Source organism: Schistocerca nitens, chromosome 4 (genome assembly GCF_023898315.1).
Source record: "Schistocerca nitens isolate TAMUIC-IGC-003100 chromosome 4, iqSchNite1.1, whole genome shotgun sequence".
Classification (NCBI taxonomy): domain Eukaryota; kingdom Metazoa; phylum Arthropoda; class Insecta; order Orthoptera; family Acrididae; genus Schistocerca; species Schistocerca nitens.
This window is the reverse complement of record NC_064617.1, coordinates 30720154-30744157: the sequence shown is the minus strand read 5'-3', so window position 1 is coordinate 30744157 and position 24004 is coordinate 30720154. Positions and strand designations below refer to the sequence as shown.

The 24004-nt window shown below is 44.4% G+C and overlaps 1 protein-coding gene across 1 annotated transcript; it reads right to left on the bottom strand.

Annotated features, from left to right (window-relative positions):
• Nucleotides 1-12754: 12754 nt before the first annotated feature.
• LOC126251411 (proline-rich protein 2-like) lies at nt 12755-22497 on the bottom strand. Its single transcript, XM_049951822.1, has 3 exons — nt 22455-22497; nt 18494-18970; nt 12755-12903 (listed from the first exon to the last, which is right to left on the bottom strand). The coding sequence occupies exons 1-3, from the start codon at nt 22495-22497 to the stop codon at nt 12755-12757; spliced, it is 669 nt and encodes a 222-aa protein (XP_049807779.1).
• Nucleotides 22498-24004: the final 1507 nt, after the last annotated feature.

Below are 24004 nucleotides of genomic sequence, written 5' to 3'. Positions count from 1 at the left end.
ATAGTTATATACATTTTTATTCAGTAATTACACACAGGATGCACTACATATTCCTTATCTTAACACCAGTACAAAATATAGAAAACAAAACCTTCTTGTACGTACAGAATCCAGCATGTATTTCCCTCAAACTTATTGGTAGTACATAAATTTCCGTTGGCACCATATTGACCAACTGTTCAAAATCATCTGCATGCATACTATTCGTACGGCGACGCTCTGCTTTGTCCCTACACACAGTTTTAACGCAAGGCAGCCACCTGTTCACTCTTTTCAGCATAATGTATAGCACCATCTGCAGACCGAACATGGTTGTAACGGTGGAGTGCTGCCCCGATTTCACGCGGAGTGCAGAGTCGTCATACACTGTTGTAATGGACAGAGTTAGAGCAGCACAGTAAATGTATGGAGGAGGGCGGCTAGCATCAGACTCGGCGGTCAACTGCTGCTTGATGTAGGCTTTTGCCTGACACCGTTCAACCAGGAAACCTCCGTAAACCGCACTTTAACGCTTTAAGCTGCATTCTGGATCTCTATCACAACACGCCAGTCTCTGTCTGTGGTTGCTTCTATACCATTATGTAACACTTCGAACCACTAGGCGTTAAATTATACACTGAAGAGTAGTGATGCGCAGGGCTTTGTTGGTATCTTCTCATCCACCACATTCTCACTTTGCTCATGCACTATCACTGGAATTTCCTGCAATGGCCTGTATGATGGGATCCAGTACCAACCTTGTGTCATCTGACTAGATCGCCAAATGCAATTCGGCGAGTCAGGGACTGCCTGGGTGTCTTCAACCGACAATAACAGTTCATCGTCCTACTCCATCAAGCTGACCAACTGCGCGACAGGATCCCACGGCCCTGCTGCAAGTCCGATGCGTTGGGACACGTCGCTGCTGCAGACCTTGACAGGCTGGACAACGACGCATCCAGTGATGAGTAAAGAAGAAAAACCGCTACAAGCGGTAACAGCAGCTCAAAGACATCATATTCCTCACGCGGGAGTAAACACAAACACTAAGCAAGGGCTACTGACTCGTCAGCGGCTTCTTGCTATTCTGCTGCAGCTGGGAAACGCTGGACGATCTCGGCTGGTGCTTCGTGCTGACTGACTGACTGACTGCATCGGAGGCTGCGGATCTGCTGAGCCCTCCTTATGTCCCCGTCGTGATGGGATACTGCTTTCCTATTGGGTACTGCTGAATTCAAGAGCCTCTGGTGGTATAACTGTTTTGGGTGTGCACTTGGCCTACCCATTCAGAAGGACCAGGGTTCGATTCCCTGAAAGGGCACCGCCATTTTGGATTTCTCTGTCAATTCTCAGGTGGGGATGGTGGGGTGGGGTGGGACGTCAGCACAGTTCTGGGACAAAGCAATTGCCGCCAAAATTCGAAATTCCCAGCAAAATTTGAAATTCACGCCAATAGTGTAGGTGAGGGAGGAGTGGGGGTAGGGGTAGGTTGGGGGGAGGGGGCAGAGACCCACGTGCCAGCTCGGGGAAACACGTGACGTCATCCAGGGGTGAGGCAGGGGGTAATTAATTGATCAATTTAATTAACTGGCATATCAATTTTGTATCAATTTGATATCAAAACTGCACGCAAAACCCCCTTGCCCTATTAATGTTGTTGTGGGATTAACATGATGTCATGATGCAATGCAGTGAAATGTTGACATGATGTTGACATTACATCATCAGGCGACATAAAGCAGTACGATATTCACTGGGCATCGAGAGCAATGAGATGGAAGTAGCGCAACTGGACAAAATACGTAAAATATTGCAAAAATACCAAAACTCTTAAAAAAACCTAAAACTGAGGAAAATGTGGAAAATCCTCGAAAAATATGGATATCATTATCAGTCGTCGTATGCCCAGTGATAATCTACTTATATATCGTTTTATGTTTGTAAACTGAAGTTAGGCATATCTTTGTTGAGTCATGCTAGACGCCCTTTGATTTTCTTGATGTTCTCCCACCCCTGGATTGTACGGAACAACCTGTTCCCTTTCTAGTACCATATATGTTTTGGAAAAGAGATCAGCGATTGTAAAATCAACTAGATTTGCTGAACAGAGGAAATGCGTAATTTATTGTACGTCGGTAGAGCATCAAAGGCTACCAAACGACTGGAATAACATGTGGGTCTTCGCCTATTCCAAGTGTTTCATTGTACAGTTGCACATAATTAGTGGTATACAGTGATGAGCAGAAACAAACTGACAATTTCTTGACGCAAGACGCAAACTGAGACTCGTATAGTGTGTGTGGCGCAGCGCAGGGCAGAGCAGGGCGCATTTTAATAAGTTAACAGGTTCAAGTGTGACCACACCAACTGGGACGCGACGCGATGGTGACGCGACTCGCGCCTGCTGCAGCTCGCGTGGCGTTGTGGTAGCGGCACAGTTCCTCCGCCGCGCGCCACGCTAGCGGCAAGGGAGGGGTGGGGCAGGGAGCGGGATATCGGACCTCTCGTAATTATGCTCTCTTCGACACTGCGCATATGGGCAGAGGTGGGGTTGGCCGACCGAAAAATATTGCCTTTCTACTAAACTTTATTGCCATAAAGTAGTGTTTTGTTTTTCGCCATTTAAGCTTTTGACTGTTTTTCATTAGTACATTACATTTTTCAGTTATTTACACCCATATAATTTAGCTGTTTTGTCTCGTTATTCTGTTTATATTGCCAAGAACAATGCACAGTTCAGTGACTGGTGAACCATTGGCGACAGGGATTATATCTTCTGCCTCCATAACGTCTTCAAAATGCAAAAAGGGACAGACGATTCATCGTGAGAGCAGCGAAATAGCAAGGAATATTATAACAAGGTTGTCTACGTGCTGCCTATTATCCTGTGGTAACTGTACGATGTTACAAAAATTCGAAAAGTGGAAATTTTCACAGGTGTACCCCCCTCGTGCTCCTCTTAAAAAGCGTCCAATATTTGAAATACATAATTTTTACTATGACTACTTGGATATGGATAAGTAAGAGACATTATACTACATGCAAGCGCACATCACATTCTCACTATAAGTTATAAACAGTCGAGTAACCCCAGCGAATGACAATATTAGTAAACTAATTACAGAAGAGGCTACCGCTACACAAATGAAGAATGTGGCCAGTAATACCATAAAAGTATCGGTATCCCGAAAGAGCGCGGTCGTGTGATGTATCTGACCTGCTGAAAACTACTGCTCACAAAGGCAGCCGTACATCCGCGACAATGTCTCTTAATGACGTGAACTCTTCCCTTCGCAAGGCACACATGGCTGGATTCCACATTCCTGTAGTGCGTCCTATTGTCAGGTGCTGACAATGCACAGATCATCGATTTGAGCAGTGGATCAACTGTTTACTTTCCTCACTAATAACTCTTTTATTCTCAAATGATACACTTTCTGAATGCCACACTCGGTCATTATTTTCATATTGCTGAGGTGAAGAGCAGGAAGAAAATCCTTTGGCAAGTTTCGCCATTCCAGTCACTTACTATTAAAAACACGAAGCGTTCGTGGCCGAGCGGTTCTAGGCGATTCAGTCCGGAACCACGCTGCTGCTATGGTCGCAGTTTCGAATCCTGTTTCGTGCATGGATGTGTGTGATGTTGTTAGGTTAATTAGGTTTAAGTAGTTCTAAGTCTAGGGGACTGATGACCTCAGATATTAAGTCGATAGTGCTCAGAGCCATTTGAACGATACGTTTCGGGAATTCTACCATAATTGCAACAGAATTGACAATTTCCTTTTGTATGAATTGTTAACCTTTTCTCATTTGAGGGTTCATCATTTATAAGCAACAGCTTCATTTCTCTTGTTGACAGGTTTAACTGTGCTTCTTTTGGTAACACACTATGGTTTGCACAAAGTCACCTTACAGTAGCTGCTGCGACAGAATCATGAAACAGAATGTCTCGTTAAACAAGCCACTGACAGTTGAAGAGGTTAATAGCTTATGGAAAATCCTGCTGTGTGTGTTTGCAGTAACATAAGCGAAGAAAATTTCATGTCTGTTTTCATACTGGGAAATTCTATTTTGACTAGATGTCAGTCTTAAAATTACAGTTCTGGATTTAAAAAAATAAAAAATATAAATAAAAATGAAATGTAATAATAACTATACCGTCGGTTGTATCACAGTAGATAAAAAGTTCTGTATGTTAACCATTTGGTAAAACACTTTCCACCTTCTGTGCTATCAGTTGCCAAAATCGCGTTCCGATATTTTGTCCGATTTAGGAGATATGAGATATGTTATGAATATTAAATTCTCATTAATTGAACTTGTTAGCTAAATTTCATATGCTGGAAAATATAGTGCAATTTGTACGAAACACAAAATCACAGCGACCTCTTTTTTTACTGCAAAGTTTTCGAATTTCGTGCAGTGTCTTACTTAAATATGAATATCACAAGAAGCATGACCATTAGTCAGCTGATGAGCACTTCACCGCGAAAGTGACTTATAAAACTGTAAGTGACGTAAAAATCAATTTCTTACCGAGTACTTTCTGTAAAATCGTCTTAGGAAGATTGTAGGACGCGTGCCTCGTTTCTGTCAGTGCAGCACGTCGCCAACATTCTGGGGCAAATAATGTGTACGTGTCTCAAGATGACAACACGTACAGACGGTTGCTGCGCGTCTCCGGAGACCGAGCGCCTGGTACACGGCGAAGCTGACGGGCTGTTCGCTCTCTACTGTCGCGATATTCTGTGCAAAACTGTTGGGCGATGAAACAGCGAGTAGGCGACAAATGACTGATGCTCCGTCTCACCACAGACCGGATGTCGGAGGCTATTCCATTCCGTAAAGCAGGATAGTCGTTACTCTGTGGCAGATCTAGCGACAGAGTACAATGCCGGATCAGACCCAGGTTTCTGTATACCCGTCATTAAGGAAAAAGGTTATTGGAAACACAAACGAGGCTGCAGCCACAGCCAGTTGTTGGTGTATTACGCTCTGGTGCACTTTAGCGCTGGCTTCCGTGGGACCTGTGCTAGTAATCGAACGGCACGTGACAACTGTGGACCATTTGCTCTCCTCATGCTTGAGGTTTCCTCAGAAGGCGGTCCAGTCTTGGCGAAGGACAACTGTCCAAGTCACAAGGCCAAAACCATATTATAGTGTATTGAGGAGCACGAACAGCTAACGTACATTCACATCTTGGCCACCATTTCGACATTCTGACACTAACAGGCGCCAGCACCTCGCCTGCGAAGCACCAGCCAGTAATTTACAAGAACTATGTGACCTGAGCACAGACATATGGCGTCACGTGCTTTCAAAATCCAACCAGAGACGTGCAGAATGGTTCGCAAGCTGCATTGCATTTCGGAGGTGGTCCAGCACGCCACGAAACACAAGGCAATGGTGCTGTAAAGCATCAGTGCTTACTGCTGTCACTTTACTGTAGAATTATGAAACATGTTCCACATTCAATCAATATGACGTTTTTGCAGAGAAGAAATCTCATTTTCAAAAATCAACATGCATTCCGCTAACAGAATTTTCGTGACATTCACGTTACTCTGTTGGTCCATGAGATCCAGAACATAGTAGGCAGGAGCGTGCAGCCATACGCCGTTTGCTTGAAGGAAAGATGTAGGGCAAAAATTCGAAATATTTTAATTATTTGATTTATTAGATTGACGGTTTACTAATGACACCTCGAAGTTTCATAATCGAAATCTGCATAGAAATATCTTTTAAAAAATTTTGTTTGGCCATATGCGCATGCCACGCTACTTTTTTTCGTGGTGTGATCCACATCTTCACTACAGTAGACATTTTTTGTGTTAATTTTTCATGTTACACACTCTAAATAAACTTCGGATGTATCTAGAAGGCAGTGAAAGGAATACAAGCCAAGAAATTGGAAGATGAAAAGTCACTGGCAAGTGCTAACAAAATGACACCAAAAAGAACTCAACAATACAAATAAAAATGGAAAAGCCATCAAGGACAATGTACGTGTGGAAAAAGTTGGCAACTTGTGTGGACAATATTCTTCCACTAACTTTCCGCAGATGAGAATCGTTAGCATGTCCTCTATGACATGTCGTGGCGCAAACATCTTGAGGGAGAAGCCAGCAGAAAGCATAGTTTTGCCACTTCCTATTTTCAATCTTATAAAACCAACTGTTAGACACGTAGCAAATCCTTAACTACTGAAAAAATGTGTACATGGGAAACGCAAATAAGAATGAAAGCTACAATCACATTATATGGATGCTTTGCTCAGAAACAAACTTTTATCCTTAAACCTTATGAACACAGCAGTATGTGATGCCTGTCTCGTGTTTAACAGTGGAAATGTTGGTAAAATGAAGTGCCTCTAGATATTAGGCTTGCATCCAGGCGCGTTCACACTGAAAATACTTACAAGTACCGATGAAGCACAACTAGACAAAACCCTGGCACCAGAAGAAAATATCCGTAAGTTGGCTTGGCAAATGAGGCAGGTGTAGAGAAGAGTTCAGGAAGACAAGGAAGGGAATGAGGATTATGGATGAGGACAGCACTACTGACTAGAGGCGTAGCAATATTATTAGTAACTGAGACACAAACTTTAAACAAGATTTCTCACAGAGCAACTTTTTAGATGCACTGTACCTTTTCTCACTAAGTAAAAAGGCCATCGTCCTGAAATTTGGCAGCATTATTCAAAATCACTTACTGAAACTTATGTGGGCAGTATCGGTAACATAAAACTGAAAAAAAATTAATTTGAAACTAAATACGACCTTAAACAAAAATCTTTTGCACACTTTTTAGCATTCGTTTATGGAGAAGTAAGTTGTAAAGTTTCAGCTTTAACGCTTGATTAGTTTATTAGAAGAAGTACATTGTATGTACACCGCTAACTAAAAATTCAAATTCGTAGAAAATTAATGGCTATGAAAATTTTCAAACAAAAACTGCACAGAATATCGTGCACTATGTTCTTCATAATAGCCTCAAGGTTGAACATTTTAACAGCAGTTATTTACTAACTTGAATACAAAGTATTAACGCTCCGCAATATACTTATTAATTCGTTATCAACTGGCTTTCGACTTCTTAGATCATCGCAAGATAACGTGAGAAAAGTTATCTGATGATGGCCTAGGAAGCCGAAAGTCGGTTCATAACAAACTAATAAATATTACTGCGAAGCCTTAATGCTTTGTATTCAACTGATTAATATGTCTACGTTCCTCCAAGAGTCGAAGGAATATTACGTAAATAAAATTCTACAAAAGACATCTAATTTTTTATTATCAGTATGCATTTTGGCCTACGTATGCCCTTAACATCCGGAAGGCATTTGGCCCACATCCACGCTGTCGTTCAGTGAACTACATACTACCTTACCGAGTATCGGACTAGGCTTGGAACTGACTTCAGAGATACCTTGCAGGTAGAACTCAACACGTCGCATTTTACACGGGAAAACCGATCTGTGTAAAGGTAATTTTGGCAGTACCTCAGTGGAGTGTCATGCGATTGTTATTGTTTACGGTGTACAGAGAAGTATATCCGGAGGATAACATTGGAAGGTCCGTGATGTTATGCACAGACGATGGTGTTGTGTACAGCAAGATTGCAGTTCGAGGTGACTGTATCGAAATGCAGGAAGACCTGCGGAGAATCGATGACTGGTCCAGGAAACGGCAGTTGACCCTGAACGTGAGTAAGTCGTTGCGCATAAGGAGCTGTAGGCATACACTACCGTTCGACTAAATTATTGTCGAGTACTGGTCGTCACTCTCGGAGCCTTCCCCAATAGAGTTAACAGCAGAGAGACAAAAGATCCGACAAAAAGTAGAGGCTTTTTATCACGATATTATCTACTTCACAGGAGAGCGTTACGGAAACGCTCAGTAAACTGCAGTGGCCAGAGGTATAAGAGAAGCGATGTGCATCACGGAGAGTTTTTACTGTCGAATTTCTGAGAGCGTACGCTTCAGTAAAAGTGGGACAACACATTACATTGTACCACATTTGTCACGTGTAATTAGCACAATGAGAAAGTCATAATAATTAGAGCTCATGCGGAAGTGTACCGACTAGCATTCTTCCCACGTTCCAACCTTTAATCTAAAAGGGAAGCAGGGATCAAATATTGGTACCCAGTGTACCGTCTGCCCTCCATTATAAGAGGGGCGTTTGAAAAGTCTGTGCAAAAATGAAAACTACTCACGTGTTTGGGATAAACCTTTTTTATTTTTCGATATAAGTCTCCTTTTAGACTTATATACTTCGTCCAACGCTGTTCTAATTTGTTGATCTCTTCCGAATAATAGGAATTGTCCAAGTCAACAAAATAGCTATTAGTTGCTGCAATCACCTCCATTACATCTTTGTCCCGCCAGCCATTTCTTCAAATTGGGAACAAATAGTAGTCCGACGGAGCCAAGTCTGGAGAATATGGGGGATGTGAAACGAGTTGGAATCCTGTTTGCATTAATTTTGCGACCACAACTGCTGTAGCGTGTGCTAGTCCATTGTAGTGATGGAAAAGGACTTTTTTGTGCTCCAATCGCCGGCGTTTCTCTTGCAGTTCGGTTTCCAAACGGTCCAATAACGATTAATAATATTCACCTGTTATAGTTCTATCCATTTCCAAATAGTCGATGAGGATTATCCCTTGCGAATCCCAAAAGACAGTCACCATAACATTTCCAGTCGAAGCAATGGTCTTCGCCTTTTTTCGGTGTAGATTCTCCCTTGGTAACCCTTTGTTTAGATTGTTGTTTGGTCTCAGGAGTATAGCAATGTATCCATGTTTCATCCACAGTGACGAAACGACGCTTAAAGTCCTGTGGATTCTTCCTGAACAGCCGCAAACCATCCTTGCAACACTTCACACGATTCCGTTTTTCGTCAAGAATGAGCAATTGGGGAACCCATTTTGGGAATAGCTTTTTCATGTCCAAATGTTTATGCAAAATATTATGTACCCATTCATTCGAGATGCCCACAGCACTAGCAATCTCACGCACCTTAACTCTTCTGTCATCCATCACCATATCATGGATTTTATGAATGATTTCTCGAGTCATAACCTCCACAGGGCGTCGAGAACGTTCAGCATTACTTGTGCCCATATGAAACCACTTATATACACAAAGAACGTTTAATCACCACACGAAATTATTTTTCGTCCATTTTTTGACATTCACTCAACTTCCTTGATTCACACGAATGCCAAACACAGAGAAATAGACCAATATGGCTGAAACTTGGTGTGCATTCTTTCCAAAGATACTACTAACTAAACATATCCTCGATACGCGCCGGTGGTGCCATCTCTCTGACTTTGCACGGACTTTTCAAATGCCCCTAGTACAGTGGGTTGCGGAGTACGTATGCAGCTGCTCTAGGAGTGGTAGGCGTGTTTGACATAGACAGCGTGCCCCAGGAGGAATGACCAGTGTTGTGACATTTGACAGGACCGACCGTTCGAAGCAAAAATGTCTAGCAAACATGGCATTTAAAACGCATACATCAAAAGGTATGAGAACTTCTTCGTCTTCAGTACTGTGAAACAAGTCTCTTCTACTGCAATTTCCTTCCTTTCCATATTTTGGGAGATGGTGCTGTGGACAAAAACAGTAAAAAAGGCCAGGAAGCATGGGCTCTACAGTGCATACCTGAAGAACTATGCGCACTTGTTAATCTTAGATACTATGAGACACGTCTCTTCTACTGATGAAGTGTTGATAGCTCTTCAGATATTCATTTTAGAGACCAAGTTTAATAAACATTTTGCTTCGAAACATCCTTCCTGTCATCTTCCTGAATATTAGCCATTCCTTTGGAGCACCCTGTATGTTACTCAGTGGCTAAAATGGTTACACAGTCATATTTGGAAGTTGGCTATGTAATCGTTTCCAGGGCTAACAAAAATTTGACTTTCTTAATTTCATATAATTGTCGAATTTAATTATTTAATATTGTGTCACCACCTGCTCTTAAACAGAAACATTTTATGTAAAAGTTTTAACAGAATATGTCAAGTACTAATACTGCCTGCATCTTGAGGCAATACAGCTCACAACGAACAAATTACCCAAACTATATTCATTCAGTATTTGAAAATCCTCCCAGTTAACGACATCCAAAAAAGTCAACACATAATTTCAATATTTTTGGAAACTTTCCGGTGATGTTCCTCAGAAAACAACAAAAGAAAAAATTTATAATTTGCTACACAGTAGTTGTTCGTGTAGTAAAACTTCAGTACCAATTACGATGTTTTTATTTGTTACTCTTTTACTCTAAACTTCATTCAGAACACACTGTGTAGACAGTATTCTCATGTACACCTGAATACTTCTAGAAAATTATGTTATTACGCAACAAATAGTTCAAGAGATATGACGTCATAAATATTGACATAGGTGAGAAAGTATACAGCTGTTCTTAAAAAGGAGCTATTAGATTCTTTAAAGAATCGGGTTTGGAGAGGGGTGCAATTTCGCAAGAGGCGCACAGTGTGTTTCAAACTGCATGACACAACGTATTCTACGCCCGCCGGCAAAATTCCGGTGGTTAACACTGCTTCCACTGCGAGAACTGGCACATTGTATCTGGGGTTCGAGTGGCCACCCAGTTCACTGAATTGCCCACGAAAGTTTCAGAGGCCTGCGTCCAAGTTCGCTAGGCCAGCGGTTTGATCTTTCTGGAGAGAAAACGACAGCTGGAAGCAGTTATGCGGCAACCGGACGAAGTACACTGATCAGCCCGAACGATGGTCGCCAGTATGTGCAACTTTGGCACGGATAACGAAGGCGACGCACCGTGGCATGGAAGCAATGAGGTCAGAAATCTCCACTGTGTTACTCGAAACACTCCATCACACTCGTGGCCTTGTGATATCGGGCATTATCTTGTTGAAAAATGCCACTGCTGTCAAAAAACATGACGGTCATGAAGGGGTGTACGTGATCTGCAGCCACTGTACTATACGCCTTGGCCGTCATAGTACCTTGCATGAGCTCCACTGGAGCCATGGATGCTCACACGAATGTTCAGCAGAGCATGATGAAGCCACTGCCACTTGTCTCCGTACTGCAGTACAGGTGTCAAGGGCTGTTCCCCTCGAACATGTCGGATTCGCGCCCTCCCATGGGCATGATGAAGAAGATATCAGGGTTCATCAGATCGTGCGACACTCTGCTACCGCGCCAACATCCAGTGCCGATGGTCACATGCCCCTTTCAGTCGTAATTGCGGATGTCGTAACGTTAAATTTCTCACATGCATAGGTAGTCGGCTCTGGAGCCCCGTTATTAGGAGCGTTCGGTGTACTGTGTGTACAGAGACATATGTACTGAGCGCACTATTAAAGTCTGACGTTAGTTTCGCTACAGTTCGCTTCCTGTCCTGTTTTCGTAATCTGCCCAGCCTCCGACATCTGTAATGAGGTGGATGGTCGCCCAACTCCACGACTTGTGGATGCGGTTGCATGTTGGTTTCACCACATGTTGAAGACACTCACCACACCACTCTTCGAACACCAGACAGGTGTGGAATTCCTTGAATGCTAGTGCTGAGCCTCCAGATCATCAAAATCTGCCGTCAGTCAAACTTAGATAGTTCGTGCGCCTTCCTTACTCCGCGCAGATGCAGACATGTACCGTTCATATGTCTGACTAGCAATCATTCCTCGGCAGGTGTTGCTGCTGTCACCTGGATAGGTGTACATCGACAGTAGGTCGGTAGCCATAGTATTTTGGCTGATCGGTGTGCAGGAGATGAATGACACGTCACGAACACTTAGGAAAATGCGTTGTACAGAAGTGGTAATCGGAATTTGTGGCAGGACTTTTAATGTAACCACTTGCTACGTGCAGGGTGTGTGTGACACCACATGTGCGTTTTAATATCTACATCTACATGATTACTCTGCAATTCACATTTGAGTGCTTGGCAGAGGGTTCATCGAACCACAATCATACTATCTCCCTACCATTCCACTTCCGAACAGCGCGCGGGAAAAACGAACACCTAAACCTTTCTGTTCGAGCTCTGATTTCTCTTATTTTATTTTGACGATAATTCCTACCTCTGTAGCTTGGGCTCAACAAAATATTTTCTCATTCGGAAGAAAAAGTTGGTGACTGAAATTTCGTAAATAGATCTCGCCGCGACGAAAAACGCCTTTGCTTTAATGACTTCCATCCCAACTCGCGTATCATATCTGCCACACTCTCTGCTAATACAAAACAAGCTGCCCTTTTTTGCACCCTTTCGATGTCCTCCGTCAATCCCACCTGGTAAGGGTCCCACACCGCGCAGCAATATTCTAACAGAGGACGAACGAGTGTACTGTAAGCTGTCTCTTTAATGGACTTGTTGCATCTTCTAAGTGTCCTACGAATGAAACGCAACCTTTGGCTCGCCTTCCCCACAATATTATCTATGTGGTCTTTCCAACTGAAGTTGTTCGTAATTTTAACACCCAGGTACTTAGTTGAATTGACAGCCTTGAGAATTGTACTATTTATCGAGTAATCTAATTCCAACGGATTTCTTTTGGAACTCATGTGGATCACCTCACACTTTTCGTTATTTAGCGTCAACTGCCACCTACCGCACCATACGGCAACCTTTTCTAAATCGCTTAGCAACTGATACTGGTCTTCGGAAAGACTGACGTTCTAGGGAGCAGCAGAGTGTCAACGGGGCACAACAACAGCGGGCTGCCGTCGGCCTCGAGAGATGGAGCGCAGCTTGAGGCCGGCAGCGGTCTCTAGTGGCGGGTGGTGGGCTCAGGTGATGGCGGCGGTGACTGGGCGGCGGGTGAATAATGCAGGCCGCTGCAGGGGGCGGCGCAGCCGGCGCTCAAAACGCCGGCCAGTGAGTGCGGCGCGGTGTCCGCCGCGCGCCGCCCACGCCCGCCTGAAACATGCACACCGCGTGCTGGCAGGGGCCACGAGCCGCGGGCTGCCTTCCCAACTACATCACCGGCGACTACTCCACTCATCAATGAGTATGCACAAGGGGCTGCACTTTGCTGATTCTTTCGTCGTCTTACAACGGTTGGCTCCTTAAGCTACACGAGCACTGGTACTGATCTCTCCACGAACACCCGAGTCAACTTATTCAGGAAAAAAAAAAAAGTCCGTCATGTAAGCGCCAACAACAAGAAGCTGACATCACTCTCTGTAACACACCACTAATACTGACTGACATTTGGACAGTTAACCGAACTGGCGCTGTCACCTTCAACAACTGAAAGGTGAAGCTAGGTGGCGACATGACCTCACTTATTTATTTTATTTTTTATTTATTTATTTATTAATTGTTCGGTGGGACCAAATTAAGGAGAAGTCTCCATGGTCATGGAACGAGTCAATACATGAAATCATAACACGATAGTAGAAACAGATAAAATGAAATATAAGAAACATATTCAGGCCACAATTCGTAAGTTTAAATAAAGAAAATCAACAATGTACACTCCAATTTGCTTACTTTTTCAGCTCTTCCAGGAGCTCCTCGACAGAATAGAAGGAGTGAGCCATGAGGAAACTCTTCAGTTTAGACTTAAAAGTGTTTGGGCTACTGCTAAGATTTTTGAGTTCTTGTGGTAGCTTACTGAAAATGGATACAGCAGAATACTGCACTCCTTTTTGCACAAGAGTCAAGGAACTGTATTCCACATGCAGATTTGATTTCTGCATAGTATTAACTGAGTGAAAGCTGCTAACTCTTGGGAATAAACTAATATTGCTAACAACAAACGACATTAAAGAAAATATATACTGCGAGGGCAATGTCAGAATTCCCAGACTATTGAATAGAGGTCGACAAGAGGCTCTCGAACTTACACCACACACAGCTCGAACAGCCCGTTTTTGAGCCAAAAATACCCTTTTTGAATCAGAAGAATTACCCAAAAAAATAATACCATATGACATAAGCGTCAGATACTGTTCTAATGGTAAATAAAGCAGCATTTAGTTTCTGAACACTAGGTAATCCTCCATAAGAGGAGTATGTGAATACGCTAAGGACCCTCCCGAGAGGTGTAGCTACATTGGAAACAAGAATAGATATTGATCAAGCAGGTGAATTCGAAAGAGTGAAAGTGCTACATTCGAGGCTACTAGAGCAAAGACATCCATATAACCTGTTCGTATTACAAAACAATACTGACAAGGGACGTCTAACAACTGAATGCCCCCAAGTATACGCACAGCGAAAGAATAAATACATACACCCAGCGAAAACTGCAGCACAAAATGTCGCCTGCATCTGCCGAGATATACTCTCTCTTTCGTAATACAACACCAAACACTAGGAGCTGCTATACATACTCACCCGGATATTTGCAGCCAATGCCTATCAAACACATACACATTCACACTTCACACTTCATACTTCACACATCACACATCACAACTCACATATCACAAATCGCACACATTGCCAGACCGTGTGTTCAACATACAACAGTCCTCCCCCCACCACCCCCACCCGTCCTGTAACCTCTAGAAACAAAAGTGAAAGCTCAACCAACAGCCGATATTGTGCTGTCAAACAACTCCTGTCCATAACGAATTTTGGTCTTAGTAACCATGCTGCACCGTGGACATGATCTTCTCTCAATGACAGCGGCAACAGAAGTACTGTGAGCAGCAAAGGACACTTTGTTTTGATTTTATTCACCTTGTTTGAGGTCTTGATTTACTGAACAGAAATGGGCTCTTCAGGTTGTTGCAGAAGATTCCATGCCCACATAAACTTCTGCAAATAACTGTCACTTTTGACGAAAGAATGCAAGCAGCAGTCTGCTACAACGGTAACAATCGATGCAGCTCTGGTAGCAAACACAAAAGATGAGCTGCAATATCTAATTCACAAATTATCACTTCTTGTGAAAAATTTGGTCTTACCATCAGCCTCCAACAGTCTAAGATCATGGCGCAGGGCACCATCAGCCTTCCATCCATCAACATTGGACAATCTACCTGCAAATATTCGTCCCACTGACATTTACATTTTTCTTCTTGATGAAGAAATGAGCAGTTTCATAGTGAATGAAACAAACTGTTAGGCTGAGCAAAAGATTGTTAGTCTAATAGTTGCAGAAACACCATCATCCAGACAGTCTTTATGGGGTGATTGCAGCGTTAATGATTTGACAAAATTTATGGGGCTTATGTTGTGGATGGGGCTTCATCATAAGCCAAGAATGGAGAATTACTGGTGCTGGAATCCACTTTACAAAAAACCAGGTGTCTCAAAATATGTTTTATTTGCGTACATTTTTGCGACATTGAAAACATAGATCAGCACTTTAAGGTATGGCAACGGTCTTGCCACAGCGCCACACCGGTATCCGTCAGATCAGCGAAGTTAAGCGCTGTGGGGTGTGACCTGCACTTGGATGGCTGACCATCTGGGCTGTTGCCATTTTCCGAGGTGCACACAGCCTCGTGATGCCAATTGAGGAGGCTCCAGTCACAGAAAACCATCATAACGACCGGGAAAGCGGTGTGCTGACCAAACGCCCCTCCTATCCACATCCTCATCTGAGGATGACACGGCGGTCGGATGGTCCCGATGGGCCACTTGTGGCCTGAAGACGGAGTGCTTAAGGTATGAAAATTTGAAAGCTTGTGAATCGTCTGAACACAAAATTCCAGGAAGCTTTCATTCTAGGTGAAGCTGTTTGTGTCAATGAAACAATGGTTCCATTTCGTGGCAGGTTAATATTTCGTCAGTACATTCCTGGAAAACGTTTTAAATACGGAGTGAAATTATACAAAATGTGTGTTGTAGGTGGATATATTTGGAATTTTAAAGTGTACTGTTGAAAAGAAGTTAATGCTATAGACATAACGACAGGGAGTTAATGGATTCACTTTTGAATTCTGGAAGGACACTCTTTGTAGATAACTTTTACGCTTCTATGAACCTGGTGCATATTCTTCTAGAAAAACAAACTCATCTGGTGAGAACACTCCACGCAAAAAGAAGGGGAAATCCGAAAACTGTCATCACAAAAATTTGAGGAAGGGGGAAATGGTAGTTGCCGAAAGCAACTCAAAGGTTGTTGTTGGAAAGTGGCATGACAAGAGAGACGTCATTTTTTTGACAACCAAACACAAACTTGAGCTTCTCGCAGTGAAAACAAGGAGAGGTGAAGTGAAGAAACTAAACGCAATTGTGGATTACAGTGCAGCGAAACCCTTTATTGATCTTTCAGATCAAAAGAAAACCTATGGCTCATGCTTGAGGAACTCAGTGGCATGGTACTGCAGAGTGGTCTTTTAATTACTATTCAATACTGCTCTTGTAAATGCTCATACACTGTATGTTCAGATTACAAAACAAAAGATGGGCATCATTGCTTTCCACAAGCTATTGAAAACACATTACTCGGGATTGATGATGTTCGGGAGACATCAATGAATGGCAATCACAAACTGGTTGAAAATTCGTTCAGAAGACGTTGTAACACCTGTTACCACAGACTCTGCATAGCAGGTGGGCGAAAGTATGCTATCAAACATAGCAAGCAGGTGTCATTGAAATGCCAAACTTGTCCTCAGAGTTTCATGTGCATGGACTGTCTTCTTGCAATGCACAAATGTGTAAAAATGTGTTTTTTATTTTGATCATTAAAGCAATTTCATAACAGTTAGTTGGAGCTGTTATTTTTCAATAACAACCTCTTCTTTAGATACATGAGTGTGCATCAGGACTGTTGCACTTGGCCATATAAGGCTTCTAGTTGAATCGTAAGTTTAAAATGAGAAATGTGTATCATATTTGATCACACTATAGGTTGAAACCGATTTTTTAAAATTTCATGTATGATCAGATACATTAACTTCAAGGTTTTAAAATAACGTGTAGAAGAAACGTCATGACCTAAGTGAAACATTTACCAAAATGTTACTGGTGGTCAAAGTATTAATATGAGAATTTCATTCTGGAATAAAAGTAATGGTGGAAGTATTCAGTATAAAAATGTGCTTGAGGAAAGCTTGCCTGTTGGGGCGAACAGTTTTGGACTTTGCACACAGTACAACCACTGGTGAACCCATGCGTTTGGAAATAGTAGATGTACCTATAGTAGTACGAGAACAATTGACAGGAATAAAGGTCCACTGCCTCAATAACTTACACGTTATTTATATACAGTGTTAACACATATGTTGGGTGCCTTAAAACCAAAAAAGAGCATAACGTTTTTCATAGACATTCTTCACAGTTCAAACCAATAATATGCCTCAGTATAGGGGACAATCTAAAACTTCTTCTACTCAAATGTTAGTGGGAGGTTTAACTACGACTTCTGCGTTATTACATTAAGGGCTGGACCTGATGTAATGCAAAAGACAGATATACTTATTTACTTTAAAAAATTTCAAATTAGCTCCTGGGGTAACAGTTCATGACACACTGAAATATTTAGAAAGCTATAGTGAAGGATAAACATACAACCAGATCAGGGTTGCGTTATTTGAGATAATTGAGACTAATGACAGTAAGACTGAAATGGGACCAAGCTGTGGTCTGCGTGGCAACAGGTTTGCACAACAGTTTCATTAGTGGATATCTGTAATCAACATTTCCCGTATGTTACCACTCAAGATTCGACATACCACAATATTGTCCAGTTGGAAATTGAGGATATGGTATGACTTTAAGTGTTTGTGGAGCGTACGCGGCTATTGTAAGAGTTTCTCAGACATTACACAGCTTGAACTTAAACTCGTTAACTGTAAATAAACTCTGCTCCTTTGACACTTATCGAAATACCAGGCCCAGAAAGTAATATCGTCAACATATCACCTACTACATCAAAGTTAATTTTGTGGCGGCGTTCGTAGCGACAAACAATTCGCTGTAGAAACGGCTTACGAAGTCACCGCCACACTTTTAGTAGCGGGCCGACCGGTCCGCTGGAACAGTGAACAGAAAGATGAAAACCCAAACACTCTGATTAAATAAAAGTCGGTACTTATCTTTATTAACGAAGATACAGAAACACAGTAGTGAACTCCGTGTCTACAGAAATCTGTCTAGTTCGAGTCGGAGCGGCTAGGTCAGCGTCGGCTGACGACAAACAACAAATCTGCTGCGATGAACACACAACTGACTAGCAAGTACACAATTCGGTGGCGAGTATACAACTGAGCGGCGAATACAGAACTGTCCTAGCGCTCGCGACTCCAGCGCTTAAGAAACCAGAAGCCAGCGGTGGCGCGCGCAGACTTGCGGCGATTTCCTGTATCGCTGGCGCTGCTTATGCGGACGGCGTCCGGACTTTGATGCTGCCAACCTTTTGGCAGCGGGCTCGGGTGGCATTACTGGCTAGGATATAACACTCCTCCCCCCCCCCCCCCAAATCGCCGCACCGTCGTTGAATAATGACGTGGCGAGCGTCGACGGCGGGGGAGGGGTCTGGCCGCAGGCGTAGCAGAAGAGACCGGGGCGGAGACTGTTGTCGGTGGCAGTCCCCGGTCCGCACCCCAGCATTGGCTGCGCGGGGCCTCGGGAAACACCGACTGAAAACCGAGGTCAGGGTGCACGCCTGTGACCACGGGCGCAGCTTCTGGTACTGGACGCGACGGGGCGTCGGGACCCACGAAGAGAGGCAGCGTCTCCTGACGCTCCGTCGACGGCTGCCGAGTGGGCGCCGGACAAGGCGCTGCGGTGTCAGACTCCTTGGGGGTGCCCAAGGAAAGCGGCTGCAGGACAGGCTGCACAGCCACCGCTTGGGAAGGCGGCCCGGCTGAGGGGTCGACGTCCATCAGCTCCGAAGGCGGTGGCGACTGAAGAGGGACCGCAGGCGCCGGAGCGACCACCTGGGGCGCTCCCGGATGAAGCTGCGCGGGAGGCATCAACGGGACGGGCTGTCGCCACGGTAGCGGCGACGGCTGCTGCTGCTGCCCTGGGGGCGGCAGCGAAGTCGGAAGGCGCGGCTGGAACCCGCCACGGACCAAATCTGTGGACAAAGAACGAGTGGCAGAATCCGGGCGGCCAGCGCGGCGCAACTGGTTCTGATGCCTCCTGTGCACCCCAGTAGCACCTTGAACAGTATAAAAACCGCGACCCTGGACACTTATCACGGTATCACGTTCCCAACGACGACGACCGTGATAAACTCTGAAAAAAACGGCGTCGTTGCGCTGAAAACGCGTGCGATGCTCAGAAGCGGCGGGTCGATCCGGGGGGTGCAACAACCGTAGTAGGGTGCGATGACGACGGCCGTGGAGAAGCTCCGCAGGCGAAGGGCCGTCGCGTGGCGTGGTCCGGTACGACGACAGGAACGTAATGAGGGCCTGCTGACGAGAGTGCGTAGCACGAAGGCGGTCCATATGATCCTTGAATGTGCGCACAAAACGTTCCGCTGCACCATTCGATTGAGGGTGGAACGGCGGAGTAAGAACATGGCGAATGCCATTGGCAGAACAAAAACTTTCAAATTCAGCAGAGGTAAATTGTGGACCATTGTCAGACACTAAAACTTCTGGAAGACCCTCAATACAAAAAATTGAAGTCAACGCCCGTATAGTTTGTGCAGACGTTGTAGACTGCATGGGCACAACAATCGGAAAATTACTAAATGCATCTATCACGATGAGCCAACGAGAATTCCAATATGGACCAGCGAAATCAATATGTACTCGCTGCCAGGGACCGGCAGGGCGTGCCCACTCAAAATAGCGTTGAGGCGGAGCAGCTTGGTGTTCGGCACACGTCGAACAATCTGTAGACATCTGCGTAATCTGCTTATCAATACCGATCCATGTACAATGACGGCGGGCAAGCTGCTTGGTGCGGACCACTCCCCAATGACCTTGATGCAACAAGTCGAGGACCTTGGATTGGAGCACTTGGGGAACCACTACACGAAGCTGGTCATTCTCGGTGCGTAACAGCAAAACTCCGTGCGAAACAGACAACAGATGACGTTGCGGATAATAGCGACGAACCACAGGATCCGATATGTCCTTTGCCTTGGACGGCCAACCACGTTGAACAAAACGTAATAGTAAACTCAGATGAGGATCCGTATCTGTCTCACGTGCCACCTGACGATAATCAATCGGAAAATCCTGGAGGGATTGATGCTCATCGGCGTCAATCTGATGGCAAGAGTCGTCAGAGGAATCGAAGACATCATCCGCAGCAATCGGCAATCTAGAAAGCGCGTCAGCGTTTGCATGCTGAGCTGTAGGGCGATACAGTATCTCATACTGGTATTGTGATAACAAAAGAGCTCAACGTTGTAGTCTCTGAGCTGTCCGCTGAGGAACTGGTTTAGACGGATGAAACAGTGACGTCAGGGGCTTGTGATCTGTTACTAAATAGAATGGTCTACCATAGAGGTAGTGATGGAATTTTGTGACACCGAACACAATAGCCAACGCTTCCTTGTCCAATTGGCTATAATTACACTGAGCTTTGTTTAGCAATTTAGATGCGAACGCAATAGGACGTTCGGTGTTACCGACTCGGTGAGACAACACAGCACCGAGGCCGAAAGAAGAGGCATCACAAGCTAACACCAGAGGCTTGTTAGGGTCGTAATGGACCAGACAACGATCATTCAATAAAGTCTCTTTAAGCTGCTGAAAGGCTGATTGGCAATCAGCTGACCACACAAACGGAACATCCTTACGGCGGAGACGATGCAACGGTGCAGCAATCTGTGATGCATTAGGTATAAACCTTATATAATATGTCAATTTGCCAAGAACTTCTTGCAATTCATGCAGATTGCGAGGGGCGGGCAAATCACGAATAGCTGCTAAATGTGACTGGGAGGGATGAATGCCTTGAGCATTAATAACATGTCCCAGATACTCCATCTCCGTAAGGAAAAATGAACATTTATCGATGTTGCAACGTAGGCCTGCCTGAGACAACACTGTAAACAAACACTCCAAATTACGGAAATGTTCAGCAGGCGTCCGACCGGACACAACAATATCGTCTAAATAGTTGCAACACGATGGCGCATTAGCCAGAAGTTGTGACAAAAAACGCTGAAAAACAGCTGGAGCTGACGCACAACCAAAAGGCAAACGCAGAAAACGGAACAACCCCAACGACGTGTTTATGACAAAATACTGTTGTGATTGCTCGTCGAGGGGCAATTGCAAATATGCTTCACGGAGATCAATTTTAGAAAAGAAACGAGCTTCCCCTAACTTATCCATCAGCTCGTCCGGTCTAGGCAAAGGAAAAGAATCAATGACAGTCTGAGGATTAACTGTCGACTTAAAATTAGCACACAAACGTAACTTGCCAGACGGTTTCTTTATAGTAACTAAGGGAGAAGCCCACTGGCTCGCTGAAACGGGTTGAATAACACCGTTGTTTTGCCAACGACGAAGTTCATCTGCTACAGGTGCCCGGAGGGCGTGAGGCACTGGACGAGCACGAAAAAATCGAGGCTGAGCATTATCTTTTAACGTAATATGAGCGGCAAAGTTCGCAGCACAACCTAGTTCGTCTTTAAATATGTCACTGTATTGTTTACACAAATCGGTTATGCTGTCTTGAGGAACAACAACAGAATTAATTTGCAACACATTGTCTTGGATAGACAGGCCAAACAAGTCAAAACAGTCTAATCCGAAAATGTTTACACTGTCTGTAGCGCGGAGCACTGTGAATGAAACTGTTTTTGTATTGCCACGGAATGTGGCTGGCACGCTACATACACCTAACACAGGAATTAGTTCGCCACTATAAGTAGCCAAAGAATGTTTTGCCGCTGAAAGTTTAGGGCGGCCGATAGCCGCATACGTAGCACTATTTATGAGAGTCACAGACGCACCAGTGTCTAATTGAAAATTGAAGGTCTTATCCTGGATGCGTAGCTTCACAAATAGTTTATTACACTGTCTCTGGATCGGTGCAGCGGAGGCGGAAGAGACAAAATCAGCGCGTTTAGCGCGTGTTCGCTGCTTACGACAACTCGTGGGTTGGGCGGGTGGAACAACAACTCCCGCTTCACTTGCAGTCTGTACATTACTTTTTACAGCGTTTGAATTACGCTTGGGTCGCATAGCAGAGGGCTGGGTGGGTGGCTTATTGCGAACAAGTTTATTACCCACACGAACCGTGGAAGAGTCTTTAAACGCGACCTTCTGGGCGGGCTGGCTTTGAAGAACATGAATATCCATGGGCTGGGCAGCACTAGAATTGTTCTTGCGTTTACGCAAACAAACAGTCTGGATGTGTCCTTTCCTTTGACAAAAGTGACAAACCGCGTTTCTTAACGGGCAACGTTCACGAGGATGAGCAAGAACACACTTAGGGCAAGACTTTATCATTTTGCACACGCGGCTGACGAATGTGTTTAACATGACGCGGCCGGCTAGTGTTTACAGTCTGACTCTGCCGGTGGGGCCGCGGGCGTGACATAACTTGCTTAGCACAGGCAATTTGAGAAATACATGGCTGATCTAACTCACACTCAGCATAGTCAAAAGTATCTTGGGCTTCAATAATGTTCATCACAGTCTCTAATGACGGGTCAGGCAACTTTAAGATAGCAGCACGAATACGAGAATCTGCAATGTTTTGAGTAATAGCGTCTCGTAACATGACATCACTGTAGGAAGCTCCACACACACAATTAAATCGGCACTGACGGGTGAGGCCCCGTAAATCTGTTAACCACTGTTTATTAGATTGATGTGGCAGTTTCTTTAATCTGAAGAACTTGAATCTGGCTGCTGCCACATGAACTCGCGACTCGAAATACTCAACAAGCTTGTTAACAACAACGTCATAGTCTAAAGCTTCTGGCTTGGATTCCGGGAACAACTTACAAAGTAGTCGATAGACTTCCACGCCTGCAGTGGAAATTAAATAAAGCTGCCGCTCAGTACCCGTGATTTTGTAGACTGTCATGTGCGCCTGCAACTGCGCGAAATATTCTCGCCATTCTTCTCTTGTTCCTGTTGTGTTGGAGGATTAGCCGCTTGTTTGGCGATTGCTTCCACCAGACTTTGTAGTTGCTGACTGTAACAAGATCAACTGTTGTAATTCGGCAGACATAGTGAACACAAATTAAACCAGCCCCCAAAATTTTATCGCTATAATTAGTATAACCAGAAACAAGTTGAACCAGCCCTGCACACGAGTTCGGAAGCCCTCGTCGCCAGTTTTGTGGCGGCGTTCGTAGCGACAAACAATTCGCTGTAGAAACGGCTTACGAAGTCACCGCCACACTTTTAATAGCGGGCCGACCGGTCCGCTGGAACAGTGAACAGAAAGATGAAAACCCAAACACTCTGATTAAATAAAAGTCGGTACTTATCTTTATTAACGAAGATACAGAAACACAGTAGTGAACTCCGTGTCTACAGAGATCTGTCTAGTTCGAGTCGGAGCGGCTAGGTCAGCGTCGGCTGACGACAAACAACAAATCTGCTGCGACGGACACACAACTGACTAGCAAGTACACAATTCGGTGGCGAGTATACAACTGAGCGGCGAATACAGAACTGTCCTAGCGCGCGCGACTCCAGCGCTTAAGAAACCAGAAGCCAGCGGTGGCGCGCGCAGACTTGCGGCGATTTCCTGTCTCGCTGGCGCTGCTTATGCGGACGGCGTCCGGACTTTGATGCTGCCAACCTTTTGGCAGCGGGCTCGGGTGGCATTACTGGCTAGGATATAACAGTTAAAATAAATACATGAGGCAAAAAAGTACTGATGGAGCATATCCGTGGCAAATCGCAAAATCTAAATATATGGGGTATGGATAAAAGAACGTAATTGTGAGAAACACATCCCTGACAAATCGTTAATGTCCATCACTCGAAAATCTACTATACTCATTCCACATCAACTGTCTTACTTAATAACACTGCCCACTAATCCCTAAAATGTTGAAAGGAAGTAAAACACTAACAACCTGAAACGTTACTTCATTTGTTGATAAGAGAAAAGTAAACATGTGTGTGCCGGCCGCAGTGGCCAGGGGGTTCTAGGCGCTACAGTCTGGAACCGCGCGACT